General features: G+C 38.7%; 3 protein-coding genes across 4 annotated transcripts; all 3 read left to right on the top strand.

Annotated features, from left to right (window-relative positions):
• Positions 1-3278: 3278 nt before the first annotated feature.
• LOC114750111 (uncharacterized) lies at positions 3279-4856 on the top strand. Its single transcript, XM_028938651.1, has one exon. The coding sequence runs from the start codon at positions 3279-3281 to the stop codon at positions 4854-4856; it is 1578 nt and encodes a 525-aa protein (XP_028794484.1).
• A 4793-nt stretch (positions 4857-9649) lies between these two features.
• Positions 9650-23657, top strand: LOC114750108 (LEAF RUST 10 DISEASE-RESISTANCE LOCUS RECEPTOR-LIKE PROTEIN KINASE-like 1.2). Of its 2 annotated transcripts, none has more exons than XM_028938649.1 (4): positions 9650-10519; positions 21165-21197; positions 22057-22299; positions 22504-23657. In XM_028938649.1, the coding sequence occupies exons 1-4, from the start codon at positions 9769-9771 to the stop codon at positions 23448-23450; spliced, it is 1974 nt and encodes a 657-aa protein (XP_028794482.1). In that variant the 5' UTR covers positions 9650-9768; the 3' UTR covers positions 23451-23657. The 2 variants fall into 2 exon arrangements, with proteins under 2 accessions (XP_028794482.1, XP_028794481.1); XM_028938648.1 differs by having other exon boundaries at positions 21159-21197.
• On the top strand, positions 15787-23657 carry LOC114750106 (LEAF RUST 10 DISEASE-RESISTANCE LOCUS RECEPTOR-LIKE PROTEIN KINASE-like 1.1). The gene is made up of 3 exons (XM_028938646.1): positions 15787-15997; positions 16156-17122; positions 23478-23657. The coding sequence occupies exons 1-2, from the start codon at positions 15787-15789 to the stop codon at positions 17100-17102; spliced, it is 1158 nt and encodes a 385-aa protein (XP_028794479.1). The 3' UTR covers positions 17103-17122; positions 23478-23657.
• Positions 23658-24870: the final 1213 nt, after the last annotated feature.

Here is a 24870-nt window from a genome sequence, read left to right as displayed (position 1 = left end):
TCTAATTTCAACTGTTATTAGTTCATAATATTTTTGCCTTTTCATTTTGAAAGCACAATCAGAATGCATAGTTATAGGTATGGGTTTAGGAATATGTTCTTCATCCATGACTCATTTCAAATTAAAATGAAGCACACTTTTTACAATCAAGTGAAACCTGTTCCTTCTTAAAAACTCTAAATCCAATGGTTACTCTTTCACCTTGCATATTGTACACAATCACTGTTAGTTCAATCACCCCTTGCGTCAAAACTCACAATTAGAGGCAAGATCAAATCACATGTTAGCCTCCAAAAGAGTACACATTCTCATATAACAACCTTCAATATGAACATTAGAAAACATGCCAAACTGCAACTAAGAATTTAAAAACTAATTATAACACAGACATAAAAATCAATATGAGGAAATATACCTATTTGAAATAAATAAATTTGAAATCAAAGAAAAAAAACTGAAGGTATTGCCTTCAACTGAAAAGAAAAGTATATAAATCTTATGGTTATAAATCTAAATGGGCTAGGGTAATTATATTACTGAACTATCGATGCCATTTCTTGTAACTTCTTGTAGAAACTTTGATCACTTTCCATGTAAAATCATGATTCAAATTTGATGGCTTCTTGAGATGATTCAAAGGTCTCTTTTGCCTTTTCACACCTAGATATAAATAGAATCATAAAAAACATAGACAACAAAATCACATATATAACAATATAATCTAAATTAATGCTTGTTCTTGCTTTTTTTATCATGTTGCAGGTGCTTTTTTCATTCTCCAATTCCTCCTAATGATGTTATTTTCATCCATAATTACAACGCCTTGGCTTAAGGATTATAAAGAAAGGAAAACTTTTCTGCTACTGCTAAGCGATAGAATTTTTTCACAGGAGGGCCAAATACTTTGTCAACCAAAATAAATTCTTGTCTAAAAAAATAAAAAAGAAGCTTCTCCGAATCCTAGGCCAAAAAGGTCTCCTTTTTCATTATTTCTTCCTCCTTGTTCGATGGCCTTTTGAACCAAAGATTAGTTGTTGCTGTCTCCCTCTCCCTCCTCTATGCAGCAAAATAAGCTTCAAAATTACACACTATTGTCAGAAATTCTCCATTAAAGTTTCAAATAATTTTTAGAAGATTGCTAACACAATTAGTCACTCAAATTATTATACAAAATGTTAACAGTGAAGGCAAAGGAAATGCATTAGAATCAATAACTGGTTAAGAACTACAAATGATTCATATACATATAATTACTTCAAACATAATCGGGATAGACAAGTGATTTTGAATAACCTGTATCTACTACAAAACATTTCAGCCACCAACATGTCAAATTTAACGTTTGGCTGCCATGGGTAATGCGCGTAGTCACATCTGAAGAAGCAAGTACATGCCTATTTCTTGCCATCGCACGTACGAAGAATTGGACACCTCCCTTTAACTAAGAATCATCACTGATAAATGAAGAGCAGATTATGACTCAAAGGTCATTTGCAAGTTTTCCAAATATTCAAATATTTTTATAAAAATAACAGAAGTATAATGGTGAAATGTATATGAAGAAAATTCGAAAATCCAAATGGAAAAACTGTTGGGTGAAGAACAAAGGGGCTTGTGCCTGAGATCCACCATGGCCGTTATTCTCACTGAAGAAACAAATGGGGAAGATCTTGAAGAAGGATTTCCAGCAAGGAGCTGTGCACCCACCAAACCTTGGGATAACAATGTTGTGATTTTTGTGTGGGTGTGTCAAAGCTGCCGCCTACAAACAACAGTAACATCATCCATCTCTTTGCTTCATCCCAATCATTGATGTAAATCCCCAACTAATTATTGCTTCCTACACACTTGTCCCAGATGGCTCTCATCTCTTCAGGGGGGACGAGCGACCAAAGCGAGGAGATGATACGGGAAAATTCAGCGACAAGTACAAAGGATAACACGGAACCAAGTGACACTCAGACGTCGACACGCTAGACAAAGAGGAGAATGGAGAGGAGAAGAAAGAGGATACGTCCATGCAAACAAACTCAATTGGTACTTCTCAAACTTGGAAGGGACAAGACAACATTTGAAAATTTAAATTTCAAATTTGAATCAGTGACAAAGACTGGAATCAAAGGAAAAAATTTCAATGCTCAGATAAGGTAAAGGACCCAGCTTGATGACAGAATTGCAGTCTTCTTTGATTTGCTTGTGACTCTGCTCTGCTATTTGCCTTTTCCTTGTTAGTCTCTCTGACTTCTTTCCTCTGCCATTGTATCACTGTCATGAAAATGGAAAAGAAACACTGAGCAGAATTTTTTTTTTTCAAAATTTTATTCTCAGTGAATACAAAATTAGGCGGGAGGCAGAGAGAGACCGTAAAAGTAGAAACTTTCATACTGTGAAGCATATATACACAAAGCCCAATGCATCCTTATAAGCTTAAAAGCTTTGATAAAGCCGCATGTATGTTTTTTTTTTTTGGCATTAAGCCATGAACCATAAGTTCGTGAGAGGAGCCAACATGGAGCCGTGATATGGAACCGGCTTGGGGGAAGAGATTTATATGATATATTGATAGAAAAAGAAGTGGGGATGGGATTTTGCCAGCGTACGTTGAATGATCCACGCGCATTTTTCAACTTTTGCCGACATAACTTGCTTCCTGTAACAACTTTCCAGAATGGGAAAAAAAAAACAACTAACAGATCATATACCTAGGATTGGAAAGATAGTGTGTCAATATTAAAATATATATAATCTTAGGTTTGGTTTCATTATTTACAAATATTTATATTCTAACCATGGCCCCCTTATAATGCCTCATTGTTAAGAAGGAGTGTTTCCAGGCTCATATGTATGACCAAAAATCTTTGTGCAAGCATGAGTGGTGAAGGAACAACATGTTCTGCGATGATACAATCTACTCCTTCGGTTCTTAATATAAGACCTATTTAACTAATTTGATTAGATTAAGAAAATTAGATAAGTTAGTTAATTATAATAAATGTAACTTGTTTTTTTTTGTAAAATACCATAATCATCTTTCTTAATTACCTCTCTTTCTCTTCTAGTTGATTATGGTTGAGGGAGTATCTATAGGGATAATTTAAATAACATTGATAAATATGAGAAATGGATCTTATATATAGAACCAAAACCAACTCAACAATTGAGTTCTATATTAAGGACCGGAAAAGTATTTTGTTACTTCGTTTTATGTCATTTCTTGCTTTATATCATGTCATATCTTATGGAAACTTCAGTTTTAATCATGTCATGTATCTTATGGAATGGCGACACCAACTTCGACGGAAGAAGCCGACGCCTTGGAGAGAAGCAGGAAGAAAGTGCGAATGGGAGAAAGCCATGCCCCCAAAGGTCGTGCTGTGGTTCCGAGAGTGGAAGACTGGATGGAGGAAGAACAGTCTGGAGAGAACGCTGAAGGGTCGAGGAAAACGTACCGGGAAGCCTGCTCCAAGGAGGCTAGTTCCGATGACGATCTAGATGATGAAGGTGAGTGGTGGAGAGATGGTGGTTGGGAGTCGTGTATTGCCGTTACGAGAACACCAAAAGGTCCTAACATCACGTTGCTACCTGAGTTCAAGGCTCGCTTAGCAAAAAGATGGCGGAAGTCCCTTATTATTAACGTGCTGGGGCGGATGGTGAGGGAGGATATCCTCGCATATAAGCTGGAACAGATCTGGGGTGACGTGAAGCCTATAGACATTGGTTCTGGGTTCTTCCTGGTGGAGTGCAAGAGCAAGGAAATATATGATCGAGCGCTTACGGGAGGGCCATGGCTGATTTTTGATCACTATATCAACGTTCAACCATGGAAGGAGGACTTTGACCCCGAAGAGGAAGAGATTACCAGTGTCGCAGCATGGGTGCGGATAACCAGACTCCCGATGGACTATTACGACCCCGGAATCTTGTACGTGGTGGGGAGTCAAATTGGAACAGTGTTGAAAGTTGACAGGAACACGGACAAACGACTCAAGGGAAGGTTTGCAAGAATTTGTGTTCAAATTGATCTCAAGAAGCCCTTGCAACCATGCATCCTAGTGAATGGAAAGGCAAAGAAGGTGGAGTACGAGGGGCTTCACCTAATCTGTTTCAAGTGTGGGAAGTATGGTCATGACTCCGACCATTGTCAAGAGAGTACTACGCAGATGGTTCCTCCCTCGAATCACACGGAGAGTAAGACATCAGCAAATGCGACGGAATCTGGAACTTCCCCAATGCCGGAGTATGGTGGCTGGATGGTGGTGCAACGGCCTTGGAAGGGGAGACGACCAGGCGGAGCAGAAGGGAAAGGGAGAGATGCTCGCCGAGGAAATCGGGATTCGAATACACAGAATAACGGTTCCAGATTTGTCGCTCTAGAGATGGATACAAGGGAGGATTTTGTGGAGCAGAGATCTCATGGAAACGGCCCTAAACTAGCGGATTATTTTCCTTCCAGGGAGACCATTAATGGGCTGAAGAAAGGTACCAAGACCCAGAAAAATAAGGACCCCGTGACAAAAAGGAACAATGACGGACACAAAGATTCTGAAAGCCCAATGGATACATACATCAAAGCCAAGACTAGAGTTGGATTGGACGAACCAAATATGAGTCAAGCAATTGTGCTTAGACCCACAGAGCAAGACAACAACCCGGAAAAAAACAAGGCCCTCTCTAGGCTCTCACGTGATGCGGTCAATTTAGAATTAAATGGGATGTTGAGAACTGATGATGATCCCATTGACCCAGGCTCGTCTTCCGGGGCCCAATTCCTTATTAGACAGAACCCTCTCTCGCAGACTGACGTAGACGAACTGATGTTGGATCAAGGGCCGGGATCCGATGTGCATGGGCAGTGATGTCGCGCTGGTGTTCTCTTTCTTCTCCTAGTTTCCTATGAATCTCTTAGTTTGGAATTCGAGAGGCACAGGTGGTAAATCCTTTGTGCCGTTAGTGGCGGAGATGATTAAACGGTATGACCTTGGCTTTCTTGCACTACTTGAACCCCGTCAGCAGAGTGCGAATGCAGCAAAAATGGCGAGAAGATTGGGCTTCACCAACTTTGAATGCGTCGACACTGTTGGGTTTAGTGGAGGAATTTGGTGTTTTTAGAAGAGTGACTTTGACTTCAAAGTTGTATGTAAAAATGACCAAGTGCTCCATGGTATCATAAATGAAGGGGCTCGGTAGGAATGGTCACTTACGGTGGTTTATGGCAGCCCTGATAGCAGGAAACGCAGAGGGCTCTGGAGTTCCCTCTCTGTACTGGCAGAGAATAGCACAGGTGCATGGTGTATATGCGGCGATTTTAATACCACTCTTCGAGACCAAGAACGCATTTCGGTGAGCAAATCACACACCCATGTGGACCCGCTTTTCCATAAATGGGTGACTGAGTATGGGCTGTGCGATCTTGATTTTATCGGCCCTAGGTTCACTTGGAGCAGGGGTGGCAGCCATAGTAGACTTGATAGAGCCGTCGTTAATACTAGTTGGCTCGACACTTTTCCGCAAGCCACTGTGACCCATCTTCCACAGCTGAAATTGGATCACACGCCGCTCCTCCTTCGTACGTGCAGGAACAAGGAGAAGAACAAGCAAGTGAAGCCCTTCAGGTTCTTTGCACCATGGGTTGTCCATGAAAACTTTAAGGACGTTGTGAAGCATTCCTGGGTTCCCTCTCGACCCTGGAATGAGAATGTCGCCACTTTTTCAGAGAATGTCAGTACATGGAATAAGGATGTCTTCGGCAATGTGAATAAAAAGAAAAGCTCCCTTTTACGTAGAATGGAAGGTATAAATAGGCAGCTTAGAAGGAACCCAACAAACACCAGATTACTAGAGGAGAGAGGGGAGTCGTGGAAGGAGCTTGAAGAGGTTTTGGTTCAGGAGGAAATCATGTGGCTGCAACGGTCGAGATGTAGTTGGTACACTGATGGTGATAAGAACACAAAGTTCTTTCATACTATGACCAACAGTAGGAGACGACGTAATAATATTGAAGCTTTACGGAGAGAAGATGGCAGCTGGTCGTATAACAGAAATGAAATAATGCAGTTGGGTACAGAATTCTACAAGCACCTTTATACCGAAGAAGGAACAGCTACTGATTCGGTGTTGTTCGGGCGGGTCTTCCCTACCGTTGATGAGATCATCTTATCTGGGATTGGTAGAGATATCAACCCAATTGAGGTTAAGGAGGCATTGTTTGCTATGGGGCCTCTAAAGGCACCAGGACCGGATGGGCTTAACCCGCTGTTCTTCCAAAGCCAGTGGGACATTGTGGGCAATTCTATTATTACCATGGTTGCAAAATTATTCAACTCTCCTCTTGAAATTGCTCCTATAAATGAAACCAACATCGTGCTCATCCCCAAGACCGAGCACCCAGAAACCATCAGAGAGTTCAGACCCATTAGCCTTTGCAATGTTATTTACAAAATTCTCACTAAGATTTTGGCAAATCGCTTTCGAAGATTGTTGCCGCTAGTGATATCGCCAAACCAATGCAGTTTTGTCCCTGGACGACTAGGATCAGACAATATCATCTTGGCACAAGAAATTTTTCACTCTATGAGGAATAAGAAGGGGAGAAAGGGCTTTATGGCACTTAAAATTGACTTAGAAAAAGCATATGATCGTGTCCGATGGCCTTTCCTCTTAGACTGTCTGCGGGAGTTGAATTTACCTCAGAATGTGATCAACGTGGTTCACCACTGTGTGTCTTCTGCAAAAATGCAAATATCATGGAATGGAACTCATGGGGAAACTTTTCTTCCTACCAGAGGCCTTCGGCAAGGAGACCCTCTTTCCCCCTACCTGTTTGTGATAGTGATGGAGAAATTGGCGCATCTGATCCAAACTGAAGTTGAGGAGAAGCATTGGCTCCCCTTTCGCTTGAAGAAAAATGGCACGACGGTCTCCCACTTGTTCTTTGCGGATGACCTCTTCTTGTTTGCGGAGGCTAATATGGAGCAGGCTGGACTAGTCAAAGCCTGTCTTGATGACTTTTGCGCTGCATCAGGGGAGAAAGTAAATAACTCTAAGTCCCGTATTTTCTTCTCAGATAATGTGCATCATAATCGAGTGCAGGAGATTAGTAGCTTTTTGGGGTTTACTCCCACAGCAGATATGGGGAAATATTTAGGAGTTCCAATCCACCATAGGAGGGTATCTGAACAAACTTATCAATTTATACTTGACAAAATGGACGCGAGACTCTCGAGCTGGAAGTCAAAGTCCCTTTCTATGGCGGCAAGATGCACGTTGGTGGCTTCGGTCTTGTCTACTATTCCATCCTACAGCATGCAGTCAGCATCTCTCCCTGATTCGGTGTGTAAGAAAATTGATAAAAAGTGTTGGAACTTCATTTGGGGAGGCAGTGATGAAAGGAAAAAAGTCCACTTAGTGGCTTGGGATAAGGTGTGTCAGTCTAAAGAAGACGGCGGACTAGGGCTTAGGCAAGCCAAATTACAAAATAACGTCTCCATGATGAAACTAGGTTGGTCTCTCATACACCGACGAGATGCACCGTGGGTTCAGTTTATGCGTGAGAAATATTGTGTGGAAATGACCTTCTGCCAAAAATTGATAAGGGCAGGAGGGGATCAAGGGCGTGGCTGGGCATCAAGAGTAATTGGGAGTCAGTTAAAGAAGGTCTGAAATGGAAGGTGGGCGACGGAAAGCAGATATGTTTCTGGCAGGATCACTGGTTGCCAAACCACGACAATCTCCTTGGCCTCGCTACCACGCCAATACCTTACGAATTGGCACATCTTAAGGTTGCGGATATGGTCTCTGATTCAGGAATGTGGAAGACAAATCTCCTTACCGCCTATCTCCCTGCTCGGGTTATTTGTGAGATTAATGCAGTGACTATAAACCCAGCACAGCCAGATGTGGCAATGTGGAGGTGGTCCCCCTCAGGCTCGTTCACGACTAAGTCCGCTTATATGAGATTGAGCAATACGGGAGGGGACCCTAGGAAAAGCATGTGGCAGAATATATGGAAACTGAGAGTACCCCAACGATGTAAAACTTTTTTGTGGTTAGCTTGTAGGAATCGGCTGCTTACTAATGCCTCTCGCTACCGCCGGGGAATGGCGCCATCACCAGCATGCAGTATTTGCATGCATGAATATGAAAGTGCCTTGCATTCACTTCGGGATTGTCAGGTGGCTCTGGAAGTGTGGAGCAGAATGCTTCCTAGCCATATGCATGGCCAATTCTTTGCGCGGCAAGACGTGAGTGAGTGGATTCACTGGAACACGAGACAAACCTTTCGAGTAAGTCAAGTACCATGGAAAGTCTGGTTTAGTTTGGCTTGCAGGCAAATTTGGATAGCCAGGAACGGGTACGTTTTTGAACAAAAACTGGAAGATGCTACCACCATCATCCGCAAGTCGTCGGCATGCTCAAATTGGGCTAGTATTAACAAGCGTGCAAGTCAACCCGGTGAGACGAGCCCACAAAGGTGGGAGCCGCCAACAGTAGGGGCAGTAAAAATGAATGTTGACGGGGCTGCATCTAGGGCGAGCGACAAGTCAGCATGCGGAGGGATCTTACGTAGTCACAGGGGGGATGTTCTGGGAGGTTTTATGTTCAATATTGGGCCAGGGAATGCAGCCCGTGCTGAAGCCTGGGGTGTGCTGTGGGGCTTGAAATATGCATGGGATAAAGGATTCCGGTACGTTGTGATAGAATCTGACTGTCGTGATCTATTAGATGCAATTATGCTGGGCGAGGCGGAGGACCGTGATGACGAGGACCTGATCCGTGAGATCCTGAGCATGCAGAGACGGGATTGGAACCTACAGTTCAACTGGGTATGTCGGGCTCTGAATGAGGTTGCGGATACGCTTGCGAAGGAGGCGTTGAATCATGCGGAAGGGCTAACTTTCTTCTCGGATGCACCGAGTGGCGTGGTAGGGATAATTAGGGATGAGGCTCGTGTGAGAAACCGCCTTTAAGGTGGCTGTGCCAGTTTTTTGTATAAAAAAAAAAAAGTATCGATGTTTAATTTCATCGTGAATTTCTTCTAAAAGCTTGAGCTAGTAACAACTTCTTTTTGTCCCCCTCCCCTCAAAATTCAAATATAATTATTAAGAATTTAGCTCTAATATTAAAGAGATTGATATTCTGCTGGTCAAAAAGAGATTGATATTCCTAACATGACCCTAAAATTGAATAATTAATGAAGTCTTAGCTGATCTCTCCGAGCCCGGATTTCCTGTTTCTACTGGATTTCATTTCACTAACTTGCTAGATAATATCTAGTCCTCGTGACAGCTATTTTTATTTTTGTTTAGTTTTAAATATAAAATCTTAATTCACTTTGTCTCTCATATTTATTTTTTTTAAATAATTATTATAATAGTTATACATGTTAAACAGTTCTAATTATTTTATAAAAGATCACATATATATTTATTATAAATAATTAATTTAACAAAAATTTTTAATATATTTAAATTAGTTAGACAATTGTTTTTTTTAATTTTAATTCAGGATTTTTTTAAAAATTTTTTTCCTAAAGGTTCGACTTATGGGGCAGTAACGGCAAACACAGTCAACGCACCAATCACAAATCGCTGTTAGCGCACGAAGATGTCAGATCAGAGCCCATGACTTTAATTCACAGGTCAAACCCCCCGCTATCATCACCGTGATTTCTCTTTTGCCCATCTTCTTCATCTTTATCATTCCATCCTCAGCTCTCTTCCTCTTAGCCCTCCTCCTCCTTCATTCCCTTTCAATATTCCCAAATCCCTAATGAACCCAATGGTTCTCTTCGTCATCCTCCTCTTCTGTGTTCTAGTCAGAACCACCCTCTGTTATGTGAATCCCCACTTCCAAGCTTGCGAGCCCCAAACCTGTGGGAACGGCCCAAACATAACCTACCCTTTCCATATCCATGGTAAACAAGAGAGCTTGTGCGGATTCCCTGGTTTCGGCCTTCTCTGTGCTTCCAATGGCTTCCCAACGCTCAATGTCTCCAATACTTTCTACATAGTCGATGAAATTTCCTACCATAATCTCTCTCTCCGAGTCTTCAATCCTAACTTCCTAATCTCCAATTCCACCAAATGTCTCTCTCCCTCCGACAACCTCACTCTCGACTTCAGATACGCTGTGGCTCCGAACCAGGAGGAGGTGCTGCTGTTCTTCGATTGCGACTTGCCGTCGCTGCCGGAGGAGATGAAACAAAACGTATTGGGGTGTTCTGAAGGGAACAGAACGAGGTCGGTGCTGGGCATGGCGGTGGATGACGCAGCTGACAAGTTGAAGTATGCGAAGGATAATTGCAGGGGTGGGCCGACAACGAGGACGGTGGTGGGCAATGTGGAAGGAGGGATAAGAGAGGCTCTGGGAAGAGGATTGTTGTTGAAGCCAAAGAATTGGACGGCGAGTAAGTGCGAGACATGCCGGCGCACTGGAGGGAGGTGTGGCTTCCTCGCCGGCGATGCGTATGACTTCAAGTGCTTCTGCCGCGACCGCGACCATCGTCGCCGATGTCGTCATGGTTTGCCTCTTTCTCTAATTCTCTCTGTCTATTTGTCTTCAATGCTCATTGCAATATGTAGTAGTGTTGTTTTCGATTATCAGTACAGTCCTTTCTTGATCAATCATAGCATACAACTAATATGTTGATCCCAAATTAAAAAGCATTAGGCATTTTTATCCTAATGGATGTTCAAATCCAACCAAACACCGGCAGTCCAAAGATGGATGGGAACTTTTGGAGTTCGAAGAATTAAATGCGGAAATGGGACAGTGATCAATCATTCAATAAAAAACTACCGGAAGCGAGTGATTTGAGAACTAGAATTAATGATTGGTTCGACCTGTTGAACCTAGCTAGAATCAGTTTGGAAGGTGTTTGGATACTCTAAAAAGTGCTTCTTAGAAGCATTTTTCTGTAAATCAAGATAAACTTCTCCATATATTTACTTTGTAGATTGTAAAATTATTTCTAAAACTATGGTTTGGTTTCCATCCAAACACCACCTCAGTATTTATTAGTCTGAATATAAGGGAGAATTGGTTGAACTAATTCCTCCCTCGAATTCGAAAACCAATAGAAGTGGGTGATTAGGAAATAAAAATGTGATTTGGGTTGGGGTTGAATGTTCGTGATTTAAGAATAAAAGAACACATTCACAGTTGTTACAAGTCAAAATGGAGATAAATAGAGAGTATTGCAAATGGAGAGCATCCACCATCTATATGATGCCATTGATGGTAATGATGAAACGCTAGTAGTGTTTTTTAATTATTTTTTATTTTTGTTTTTAAGCAGGGAAAAATGAGAAAAAAAAAAGAAGCTGAAGATTGTTAGATGTCAAATAAAAAATGTTAACAAAAATTAGTTTTCATTTGTAAATTCAGTGTTGTCAATACTAAATAAAATGTTGTTACAAAAACTAATTTAGGATTTAGTAAATTTTCAACTTTTTTTTTTGGGTCATTGTGCCGGTTAAGCATGGTGATGGTGTCATGGAACTGAAACATGGAGATTGAAACATGCATGGTGTTGAGAAATTCTTGTGTGCTTTAGTCATTTGAAAATTGAATGGTTTGGTCAACAGTAGTTTTTAAACGCAGCCTTGATTTTTCACTCGTCTCATAATATTTTAAAATTTCCATTGATTAAAAAAAAAAAAGGACATGAAAAGAATAAGATGGAATATGCTATGTAAATAGTTGTGGTCAACGGGTCTTGCAAGTTGCATGAACATTTTAGAGCACGAGTTTTGAAATCTGAATTCATCATGATATGTGCCAACTTGCTTAGATTATTGTAAGATTTATGCTTGAGCATAGGAATAATATTAGTTTAAATTATCTTAATGACACTCACATTCATATTTAGCTGTTAGGTGACGTAATTTGCTTCATCTTGCAAATCCTACTTATAATTATCTATGCTTATATATTTTGTTTACTCATATTATTATTATTATTATTTAAACGAGTTTCGATTGACAATATTAAACAGTTATATCTTGACGTTGAGACAATAAAAGATGTGGGTAATTTTGTATAATCATTATTCAGCTGTTGATTCTTTTAAAAGTAATAAAAAACTATTGGTAGATATATGTGCGGGAGTGGAGTGTCATTAAAATTGTATTTGATTTATAAAACTTAATACTCCTCCTATCCTTAATATAAGACCCATTTAACTAATTTGATTAGATTAAAGAAGTTAGGTAAGTTAGTTAATTATAAGAAAAGTGACACATTTTTCTTAAAACACCATAGTCATCTTTTTTAATACCTCTTTTCCCTCTTCTACTTGATTATAGTTGAAGGGGTATCGATAAGGGTAATTTAGAAAAAATTGATAAATATAAGAAATTGGTCTTATATTTAGGACCAAAACCAACTCAAGAATTGTGTCTTATATTAAGGACCGAAGGAGTAATAATTTTACATAAATCAATAAAGTAAATTAAAATTAATTATTTTTTTAAAAATATTATAATTACTTTCAATAAAAGTCGTTAATGAGAGGAACTTAGTTAATTAGTTAGAAATTTTTATAATTAGTTATAGATATTGGGTAAAAAAAATTACTACTTCAAATCAAACCTGTTATATTATAAAACATGACGCGGGTTTTTATAATGAAAATTCGGAGTAGATTTTTTCTAACTGGCATTTGTAAATTCATGTGGTGTTCCTATTGCCTGGCATACAGTTTGAGTGATTGGATTTTTCACTTCAACAAATCTATCTATCCATGTTGTAGTGGGCAGTGGTTGGCAAGATCCATATTTTAAATTTTATTTTTGTTGCCTTAAAATGATTTAAAAAATTAGCACCTTCTAACTGTTGCCTATGATTAGTATAGGAATTCAAACTGCATAATTTTCAAAACAAAACAAGTTGTTATGAACTTCATATTTTATACTGAGCATATATTGAACATTGAATTAATGGTGATGATATTGATAAATTTGACATCGTTATGATGGCAGTTTGAAGAATGTAGCCATAAGAATAATAGGAGACTGATATTTTTATTTATGAACAGTTCATCTTAATGGATTCATTTAACTTCAGGTGTAAAAAAAGGGACTTTGAAGCTGGGACTGGCATTTGGTAATTTACCTCCTTCCTAACTTATAATTTACTTTCCATTAGTTTAAGGTCAACTTTGATACAATGCCATTACTAAAATAAATAGAAGGGCAGAGGAAGATGGTATGGGACTAAGAGTCTGTTTGGATGCCTCTCAAAACCATGGTTTGGGAAGCAAAACCATGGTTTAGGTGGAATGTCACCCAAACAACATCAATTTTGGGCCAATAATCTGAAACTAGGGCTGTGCAAAAAACCCGATGGTCCAAGTAGCCCGGTCCAGTCTAATAAAAGCCGGTCCAATCTAACCCCAAAAAAACAGTCCAAACAAAAAATCAGACCAGACCAGACCGGACTGGTCATCGGGATCAGACCGGGTTTCGGGCTGACTCTGTAGACCAAATGGTCTGGTTTGGTTTGACCCATGTTTTAAAAATTTTATAAATATGTATTTTTATTTTACCTGAATTAAATTCTTTTTTATTTTTTCCCTTTCCCATGCGCCTCCCTCTCTCTCCCCCATCATTGTCCTTCTTTTCCCTCTTTTCTCTTTCACTCTTTCCAATGCGCTTCCCCCCTCCCGTCATTTTCTTTTTCCCTCCTTTTCCCCATTTGCCTCTTTGTCCCCTCCTCCATCGTCTTCCTTTCCTTACGTTGGCCCTTCTCTTTTCTTCTCTACCATGGCATATCCTTATTACTTCATCACTCTTCTTTAACCTTCTCTTCTCTCCTTCAGTCACAGCCTCTCTCAGATCTATCATTTTTTTTTCCAGACAAGTAAGAAGAAGAAAACCCAGAAGTTGATCATATTTGTTGGCTTCATCTTGCTTCAAACAAGCCTTCATCCGTGGAATAAATCAGCACTACCACTGTCTACAACATCCAACAAAGTCGCTGACTTGTCGTCCTCCCCCCTTTTTCTGTTTCTTCTACATACTTACTACTATATCTCCTTGTTATTTTTCTACATAAATGAGATTTATGCAGGCTTTAGTTTGCGATTATTGTGTTTATGCTATAGAAAATTAAATCAGGGTGAAGTTTTGGTTCTGATAGAAGGGGGAATTTTGACTCCGATAAACGAGAAGGGGAAAAAAAAAAGAAATTGAGATTTTGGACTGGCTGGACCAGTCCAGGTAGCCTGCCAGACCAAGTCTGGTCCAGCTCGATGTCGAGTTAATGCCGGACCAGACCAGACCACAGGTTGATTTGTTCAGCTCGATGCCTTAACCAGACCAGACCTCGGGTTGATGTTAAACCCGGTCTGGTTTGGTCCATGCACAGCCCTATCTGAAACTATAGTTTGGGCCAAAACCATGTTTTTAGAACCCAAAACCATGACTTCAGGAGAAGTGAATCCATTCTGCTTCTAACTCAAATTGGAGAGTATGATTGTGCTTATCAGAATAGATCTCAACAATAATATGACTTTAACATCCCTCAATTATTTTTTTATAAACATATTTAATTTTATATCTTATAAATATATATACATATTAATTATTTATTAATTACATTATCTTATGTAATATTAATTATATTGGTTAAAAACATATTATTAACAATTTTATTCCTTCAAATTAAAATATATCATAAAATATATCATTTATGTAATTATCATATTAACTTATGTTTTTTTAGTAATTTGTATCTATAAAAAGTGTTTCTGATAACAACTATCCAAACACTTTCACTTTTCAAAATCACTTTTTTACAAAATCTATTTTTCACAAAATCTATTCTCCTCATAATCTATTTTCTAGAAGCTATTTTCCAAACCATTGTTTGGTTTCATCCAAACACCTCTAAGGCTTACATAAAAATCTCACTTTTACGATTTGTGATATAAGGAAAATGGAGGAAAGAAGAGTGGAGAAATTTTTTTAACAAGTTCGATTTAAAAAAATTGAAGAAGGAGGATTATAAGGTGTCAGTGTATTTTGTGCAGTTCAAGTTTGAAGTAATTAAAAAAGAAAATCAAGGGGTGAAAATGGCCAAATGACATGAATACAAGTTGAGTCTTCAAAATTATGAGCACTATTTCAGTGTAAAATAGAAGTCTAATACTCTTAAGACAAAAATTGACATTTAAATATTTATATAAAATAGTGCTTATTTTTCAAAATTTATAAACTTTTCAGAAAAAGAAGAAGAAAAATAATTAAAATATATAATCACTCAAGACAACAAAATTGGCATTACATTTTTTTTTTCTTGGGTTCGTTTACCATTGAAGGAGGCATGCTTCTCCCAATGGCTGCAAAACATACCAAGATAAGCAATTCATTCTCTATCTTATATCCCCCCCCCCCAAAAAAAACACCTCTTATCCATGCCCAACAATGAACACGGTTTTAAAGCTTAAATGCTTGTCCTTCTTTCATGAGCTCCTTCATCACACAGTTTTCCTTTTTGAGTAACATAACAGAGCTTTCTTGCTTACAACTCTTATCCATGCCCAACAATGAACACGGTTTTAAAGCTTAAATGCTTGTCCTTCTTTCGTGAACTCCTTCATAACATATCTTTCCTTTCTGAGTAACATAACAGAGCTTTCTTGCTTACAACGAAAATACAGAGAGTCCGAGGAAAGAATCCCCATAAATAGTATGATTTGTGTGGATATATGCTGTTAGATTGATATTGATCAGGGATTGTTGTATTGATACAGGTTTAGGGGTTGGACTCCCAGGGATGATAACAATGGGGATGATTGCGTGGTGGTGGTGGTGGAGGAGAAGAAAATATGGCGATTCGGATTCTATAAGCAGATACTCCACTTATTCTCACACAGACAGTAGCAATGTCTACTTCGGAATCCCTGTTTTCTCCTACTCCGAGCTCGAAGCAGCCACCAACCATTTTGACCCTTCCACAGAGCTCGGAGATGGAGGCTTCGGCACTGTTTATTACGGTAACTCTCCCTCCCTCCCATATTATTTTTTTAAGTCCTCACCATTAAGACACAATCAGGAATTAGTTCCTTTTTGCTAGAACCAACAACCACTAATGGTTCTTCTCATACTACTTTACTTGTTTAGTTTGATTTAGTTAATTGTGCGTGTCAATTAGGTAAGCTTGAAGACGGGCGAGAAGTTGCTGTAAAACGCTTATACGAGCAAAACTACAAACAAGTAGAACAGTTCATGAATGAAGTGAGGATCCTCACTCGTTTACACCACAAAAACCTTGTCACCCTCTATGGCTGCACCTCCCGCCGCAGCCGGGAACTCCTCCTCGTCTACGAGTTCATCCCAAACCGCACCATCGCTCATCACCTCCACCTCCACAGAGATCCCAAAAAGCCCACCGTTTTACCATGGTCCACTCGCATGAAAATCGCTGTCCAAACCGCCAGAGCATTGGTCTACCTCCACGCCTCTGACATCATTCACCGCGACATCAAAACCAACAACATTCTCCTCGACGAAGGATTCAATGTTAAGGTTGCCGATTTTGGACTCTCAAGGTTGTTCCCCAACAATGTCACTCATGTTTCCACTGCTCCACAAGGGACACCGGGTTATCTCGATCCCGAATATCATAGTTGCTATCAGCTCACCAGCAAAAGTGATGTTTATAGCTTCGGAGTCGTGCTCATCGAGCTCATAACATCCATGGAGGCGGTCGACATGAGCCGGGACTCGGACTCCATAAATTTGTCGAGCTTAGCAGTGAGGAAGATTCAGAGGAGTGAGCTGAGCGAGCTGGTGGATCCTTCTCTTGGGTTTGAGCGTGATGGGGAGGTGAAGAGGATGGTGATATTGGTGGCTCAGTTGGCGTTTCAGTGTTTACAGACTAATAAGGAACTGAGACCTTCCATGGAGGAAGTTCTGGAGATGTTGGAGAGGATTCAAAGTGGGAGTGATCGGGTACAGGAGCACCCACGATTGCCACCGGAATCAGCAAAATGGGATGAGGTTGGGTTGTTGAAGAACGCAAATCCACCGCCTTATTCTCCCAACAGTGTTGCTGATAAATGGGTAAGCGAAACTACGACGCCCAATGTCAGTGCGTGAGCAAGTGTTCATAATAGGTTCTCTGTTCTCTGTATAATACCAATACTGTGAGCGTATGTGTGTGTATTTCCTTGGGGTATATATGTGTTCAAAGGCGAGCAAGTTAAATTTTTTTTTTCTTTGGGCATTTCTGGGATGTCACTCACAATGAATTTATGGAGCAAAATTCATTCAAATTTAATCGTATGAATTTATAGGCATTTCTTTGGTCTCACCCGCATTTCGCCGTGCCCGCCTGCCCGGCGAGCTTCTTGCTTTCCGTTACTCAATTTAAAATTATGTTCTCACATAATTATATTTATGTAGGCCTAATAATATTCTCATTGTTTATTGGGAGTATCACTTTTAAGGATTAAATATTTATTACTTTAATTCACTCATAAATTTGTGCCATTTCAATAAAAAAAATTAAATATTTTAAATTATAATTATGCGTTGGGTGAATAGTAAATGCTTATTATTTTATAATGTTATGAGTAAATAAGTGATAAATTTGACATTATTTTAATAATTAATATCTCTGTTTGGCGCTTTAATATAACTCTTCTTTGTTTTTGTGGTGATCATATTTTCGTTTACTAATTCATTTCTGGTTATAGTCTATCTTTTAAATTTATTTGATTGATCTGGGGCATCAAATCATCTACTTGTAAAAGGTTAAAAAACAAAAAAAAGAAAAAACACGCGGAGAACTTTTTTTTTTTTTGGGTTGTTGCACGTTTTCAATTTTGTCCAGTGAAAGCCGAAAAGCAAGTTTTCAGGCCGAAAAAAAAATCCGAAAAGCAAGGGGGGGGGGGGGGGAGGGGATATATTTTCAGGGAAATAGAAAAAGAGTTGAGGCAAAAAAGAAGTGGGGATGGGATTTTGCCAACGTGCGTTGAATGAGCCGTGCGCATTTTTCAACTTTTTGCCGACTTAACTTGCTTCCAGAATGAAAAAAAAGAAAAAGAAAAAAAAACTAACAGATCATATATTTAGGATTGAAAAGATAGCGTGTCAATATTAAAATATATATAATTTTACGTTTGATTTCATTATTTACAAATATTTATATTCTAACCATGGCCCTCTTGATAATGCTTCATTGTTAAAAAGGAGTGTTTCCAGACTCATCGTATGTATGACCAAGAATCTTTGTGCAAGTATGAGCGGTGAAGGAACAACATGTTCCACAATGATACAATCTACTACCTATTATAAGATCCTATTTGAGGATAAGAGGAAATAGTCTGTTTTTTTTTAAAAAAAATTTTCCGACGGGTTCAACTTATGAGGCAGTAACGGCGAACGCAGTCAACGCACCAATCACAAATCGCTGTTAGCGCACGAAGATGTCAGATCAGAGCCCATGACTTTCATTCACAGGTCAAACCCCCCGCTACCATACCCATGATTTCCCTTTTGCCCATCTTCTTTATCTTTATCGTTCCCTCGTCACTCTTCTTCTTCGCCCTCCTCCTCCTTCATTCCCTCTCAATATTCCCAAATCCCTAATGAACCCAACGGTTCTCTTCTTCATCCTCTTCTTCTCTGTTCTAACCAGAACCACTCTCTGTTATGTGAATCCCAACTTCCAAGCTTGCGCGCCCCAAACCTGTGGGAACGGCCCAACCATATCCTACCCCTTCCATATCAAAGGTGAACAAGAGAGCTTCTGCGGGTTCCCTGGTTTCGCCCTTCTCTGTGCTTCCAATGGCTTTCCAATGCTCAATCTCTCCAATACTTTCTACATAGTCGATGAAATTTTCTACGACAATCTCTCTCTCCGAGTCTTCAATCCTCACTTCCGAATCTCCAATTCCACCAGATGTCTCTCTCCCTCCGACAACCTCACTCTCGACTTCAGATACGCTGTGGCTCCGAACCAGAAGGAGGTGCTGCTGTTCTTCGATTGCGACTTGCCGTCGCTGCCGGAGGAGATGAAACAACACGTATTGGGGTGTTCTGAAGGGAACAGAGCGAGGTCGGTGCTGGGCATGGCGGTGGATGACGCAGCTAAGAAGTTGAAGTATGCGAAGGATAATTGCAGGGGTGGGCCGACGACGAGGACGGTGGTGGGCAATGTGGAAGGAGGGATAAGAGAGGCTCTGGGAAGAGGATTGTTGTTGAAGCCAGCGAATTGGACGGCGAGTAAGTGCGAGGCATGCCAGAGCAGTGGAGGAAGGTGTGGCTTCCTCTACGGAGATGCGTTTGACTTCAAGTGCTTCTGCCGCGACCGCAACTATAGCGAGAGTTGTCATCCTGGTTTGCTTCTTCTCCTCTCTCTGTTTCTTCCTTCACTACCATTTTATTTGTCTTCACTGCTCATTGCTGCATTTAGTTGATGAAAACCTTTGATCTTGCAACATGTGGTAGTGTTTGTTTTCGATTTATCAGTACAGTTCTTTCTTGCTCAATCATAGCATACAACTAATATTGTGATCCCAAATGAAAAGGCATTAGACATTTTTATCCCATTAGATGTTGAAATCCAACCAAACACCAGCAATCCAAAGATAGATAGACTTAATGGTTGGTTCGAGCTGTTGAACCAACCATTAAGATCAGTTCAGCGTTCATCAGTCTGAATATAAGGGAGAATCGGTTGAACTAATCCCTCCCTCGAATTCAAAAACCAATAGAAGTGGGTGGTTAGGAAATAAAAATGTGATTTGGGTTGGGGTTGAATGTTCGTGATTTAAGAAGAAAAGAACACATTCACAATTGTTACAAGTTAAAATGGAGATAAACGGAGAGTACTGCAAATGGAGAGCATCCACCGTCTATATGATGCCGTTGATGATAATGATGAAATGCCTGGAGTATTTTTTATTTTGTTTTTAAGCAGGGAAAGTGGAAAAAAAGAAGAAGCTGAAAATTACTAAATACTAAATAAAAAACATCAATAAAAATTTGTTGTTATCTGTAAATTCAGTGTTATTAACACTAAATAAAGTATTGTTACCAAACTGATTTGGGATTTAGTAATTTCCATCTTATTTTTTTGTCTTTTTCCTTTTCCCTCTTAAGCATCATTTATGTTGAAGAAACATGCATGCAGAGGGAAAATGTTCATTGTGCCAGTCAAGCACGGTGACGGTGTCATGGAACTGAAGCATAGAGATTGAAACATGCATGGTTTTGAGAAATTCTTGTGTGTTTTGATTATTTGAAAATTGAATGGTTTGATCTACAGTAGTTTTTAAACGCAGCCTTAATTTTTGACACGTCTCATAATATGTTAAATTTTCCATTGATTAAAAAAAAAAAGGACATGAAAAGAATAACATGGAATATGCTATATAAATAGTTGTGGTCAACGGGTCTTGCAACTTGCATGAACATTTTAGAGCACAAGTTTCGAAATCTGAATTCATCATGATATGTGCCAACTTGCTTATAGTAAGATTTATGATTGAGTAGAATAATATTAGTTTAATTATTTTAATGATACTCACATTCATGTTTAGCTGTAAGGTGACGTAATTTGCTTCATCTTTCAAATCCTACTTATAATTATCTATGCTTATATATATATTTTTTGTCGTTACTCATATTTTTATTATTATTTAAACAAGTTTCGATTGACAATATTAAACAGTTATATCTTGACGTTGAGACAATAAAAGATGTGGGTAATTTTGTATAATCAATTGGATGATTGAGTAAATATATGTTGGCTCTTTTGACCCTTTCAAACTAAAGAGAGGACGGTCAATTGTTGACTTCTACGTTAATACCGTATATCATTATTCAGCCGTTGATTCTTTTAAAAGTAATTAAAAACTATTGGTAGAGATATGTGTGTAAGTGGATATACGACCAAAAGAGAATTTTAAATGATGTTTTTATATAATGGGACGTTTTGCCATTTAAAACCACTGACGAGTTTAATTAAAGACGTTTCTTGTTGGCACTTCTTGGCAATAACTGAGTGTCATTAAAATTATATTTGATTTATAAAACTTAATATTACATTGTTATGATGGCAGTTTGAAGAATGTAGCCATAAGAATAATAGGAGACTGATATTTTTATTTATGAACAGTTCATCTTAATGGATTCATTTAACTTCAGGTGCAGACAAAGGGACTTCGAAGCTGGGACTGGCATTAGGTAATTTACCTCCTTCCTAACTTATAATTTACTTTCCATTAGTTTAAGGTCAAGTTTGATAGAATGCTGCCATTATTAGAAGAAACAGAAGGGCAGAGGAAGATGGTAAGAGGCTAAGGCTTACATAAAAATCTCACTTTTACGATCTGTGTGATATAAGGAAAATCGAGGAAAGAAGAGTAGAGAATTTTTTAACAGGTTCGATTTAAAAAATTGAAGAGGTGGGATTATAAGATTTCTGTGTATTTTGTGCAATTCAAGTTGGGTATGAAGTAATTAAAAAGGAACATGAAGGAGTCAAAATGGCCAAATGACATGAATACAAGTTGAGTCTTCAAAATTATGAGCACTATTTCAGTGTAAAATGGAAGTCTAATACTCTTGAGAAAAAACTTGACATTTAAATATTCATATAAAATAGTGCTTATTTTTCAAAATTTATAAACTTTTCAGAAAAAGAAGAAGAAAAATAGTTAAAGTATATAATCACTCAGGACAACAAAATTGCATTACATTTTTTTTGGTTCGTTTGCCATTGAAGGAGGCATACTTCTCCCAATGGCTGCAAAACATACCAAGATAAGCAATTCATTCTCCATCTTACCCAACCCCCCCCCCCAAAAAAAAAAAAGCCTCTTACCCATACCTAACAATGAACATGGCTTTAAAGCTTAAATGCTTGTCCTTCTTTCGTGAACTCCTTCATAACATATCTTTCCTTTCTGAGTAACATAACAGAGCTTTCTTGCTTACAACGAAAATACAGAGAGTCCGAGGAAAGAATCCCCATAAATAGTATGATTTGTGTGGATATATGCTGTTAGATTGATATTGATCAGGGATTGTTGTATTGATACAGGTTTAGGGGTTGGACTCCCAGGGATGATAACAATGGGGATGATTGCGTGGTGGTGGTGGTGGAGGAGAAGAAAATATGGCGATTCGGATTCTATAAGCAGATACTCCACTTATTCTCACACAGACAGTAGCAATGTCTACTTCGGAATCCCTGTTTTCTCCTACTCCGAGCTCGAAGCAGCCACCAACCATTTTGACCCTTCCACAGAGCTTGGAGATGGAGGCTTCGGCACTGTTTATTACGGTAACCCTTCCTCCCTCCCATATTATTTTTTTCAAGTGCTCACCATTAGGACATGACCAGGCACTAGCACTAAATATGAATACTTATTCTGATGGAAATTCGAAGGAATTAGTTCCTTTTTGCTGGATCTAACAACCACTAATGGTTCTTTTGATACTACTTTACTTGTTTAGTGTGATTCAATTACTTGTTTGTTTCAATTAGGTAAGCTTGAAGACGGACGAGAAGTTGCTGTAAAACGCTTATACGAGCAACATTACAAACAGGTAGAACAGTTCATGAATGAAGTGAGGATCCTCACTCGTTTACACCACAAAAACCTTGTCACTCTCTATGGCTGCACCTCCCGCCACAGCCGAGAACTCCTCCTCGTCTACGAGTTCATCCCAAACCGCACCGTCGCTCATCACCTCCACCTCCACAGAGATCCCAAAAAGCCCACTGTTTTTCCATGGTCCACTCGCATGAAAATCGCTGTCCAAACCGCCAGAGCATTGGTCTACCTCCATGCCTCTGAAATCATTCACCGCGACATCAAAACCAACAACATTCTCCTCGACGAAGGATTCAATGTTAAGGTTGCAGATTTTGGACTCTCAAGGTTGTTCCCCAACAATGTCACTCATGTTTCCACTGCTCCACAAGGGACACCGGGTTATCTCGATCCCGAATATCATAGTTGCTATCAGCTCACCAGCAAAAGTGATGTTTATAGCTTCGGAGTTGTGCTCATCGAGCTCATAACATCCATGGAGGCGGTCGACATGAGCCGGGACTCGGACTCCATAAACTTGTCGAGCTTAGCAGTGAGGAAGATTCAGAGGAGTGAGCTGAGCGAGCTGGTGGATCCTTCTCTTGGGTTTGAGCGTGATGGGGAGGTGAAGAGGATGGTAATATTGGTGGCTCAGGTGGCGTTTCAGTGTTTACAGACTAATAAGGAACTGAGACCTTCCATGGAGGAAGTTCTGGAGATGTTGGAGAGGATTCAAAGTGGGAGTGATCGGGTACAGGAGCACCCACGATTGCCACCGGAATCACCCAAATGGGATGAGGTTGGGTTGTTGAAGAACGCAAATCCACCGCCTTATTCTCCCAACAGTGTTGCTGATAAATGGGGAAGCGAAACCACGACGCCCAATGTCAGTGCTTGAGCAAGTGTTCATAATAGGTTCTCTGATCTCTGTATAATACCAATACGGTGAGTATATATGTCTGTCTGTTTTTTTTTCTGTTTTTCGACCTTGAAGTATATATGTGTGTTCAAAAGCGAGCAAGTTAACTTTTTTTTTTTTGAGGGCATTTCTGGGATGTCACTCACAATGAATTTATGGAGCAAAATTCATTCAAATTTAATCATATGAATCTGTATACTATCTCTTCATTTTATCTTTTATATTTATTTATTTATTTTTAAGGTAATCCTTATAGTAGTTCAACCAATATAATTGATTAGTAATGATGTTTTATGAAAGGTAACACCTATAACTAATTTAACTAATTTTTTTAATCAACTCAAATTAATCAACTAGTTTTTTTTATTAAGGATCGAAAGTAATATTTTATTTGTTTAGCGATGTACTTACTGAAATTAGAAATGCGGCTTAGGTCACGGATTGCGGATTAGGTGGGTTGGGAATCTCGCATGTTGGCCATTCGCATTTGCCCCTCCGGTTTTTAATGGAGGACATAATTATGAAGTTGATGTTGATATTACATATTCACATACTTGTCAATTTTTTTTAAAATTACTCCTATTAATATTCTCTCAACAATAATCAAGTATAAGAGAGAGGGAGGAAATTAAGAAAGATGTTTAAAGTGTTTTAGAAAAAACATACTCCTCTAACCCTATTTATAGAACACTTCCATCATATTTTATACAGACTAAGAAGAACATTAAGCTGCATTAACTCTTTTTTAAAATATAATAACTTTTCAATTTTACCCTTATTTAATATTTATACTTTTTTAAAAAATTATCTACATTATAATAAACAAAGAACAAAATAATACATTTATATTAAAAAAATTAATAAGGTGACTTATAAATAAGACTGAAGAAAAATCTTATTTTTCTATTTTATAAATATGACCAAATAAATACCATATTAACTAATTTAATTAATATTTTAATATTTTTAAATTAGTTATTGAGTTTTTATATTAAAAAAATCAGAAATAGTAATAAATTTTTATTATTAAATCTACATAAAGATATGATAAAATCTGAAATCACTGAACAATAATCTCTTTGTGTGATTATAATCGGACACAAAATAATCTCTACATTTTATAAAATCTCTGTATAATAAATAATTTGTTTTTTCAAAAGTCTAAATGATCTTCTATTTTTTTGGGCCAAACAAAAAGTCTAAACGATCTAAACATAACCTTTTAAAGCTAAAAATTGTCATTATTTTCCTTTTAAAACAAACTGAGCAGGACTGTTTGGCTGAACATGATTTTAAAAAATGGGATTAATTTCGCCTTGATTCATACCAAAACACCTTTTTTTTTTTTTTTTAAGGTGATTTTGGGGTATCCAATCATCCCCAGCCACTTGTTTGGTCC

The sequence above is a fragment of the Neltuma alba genome, unplaced genomic scaffold (assembly GCF_004799145.2).
Source record: "Neltuma alba isolate B1F8T4 unplaced genomic scaffold, ASM479914v2 tig00006329_pilon, whole genome shotgun sequence".
NCBI lineage: Eukaryota > Viridiplantae > Streptophyta > Magnoliopsida > Fabales > Fabaceae > Neltuma > Neltuma alba.
Note: the sequence above shows the minus strand (reverse complement) of the source record. Positions and strands in the feature narration are given on the sequence as shown.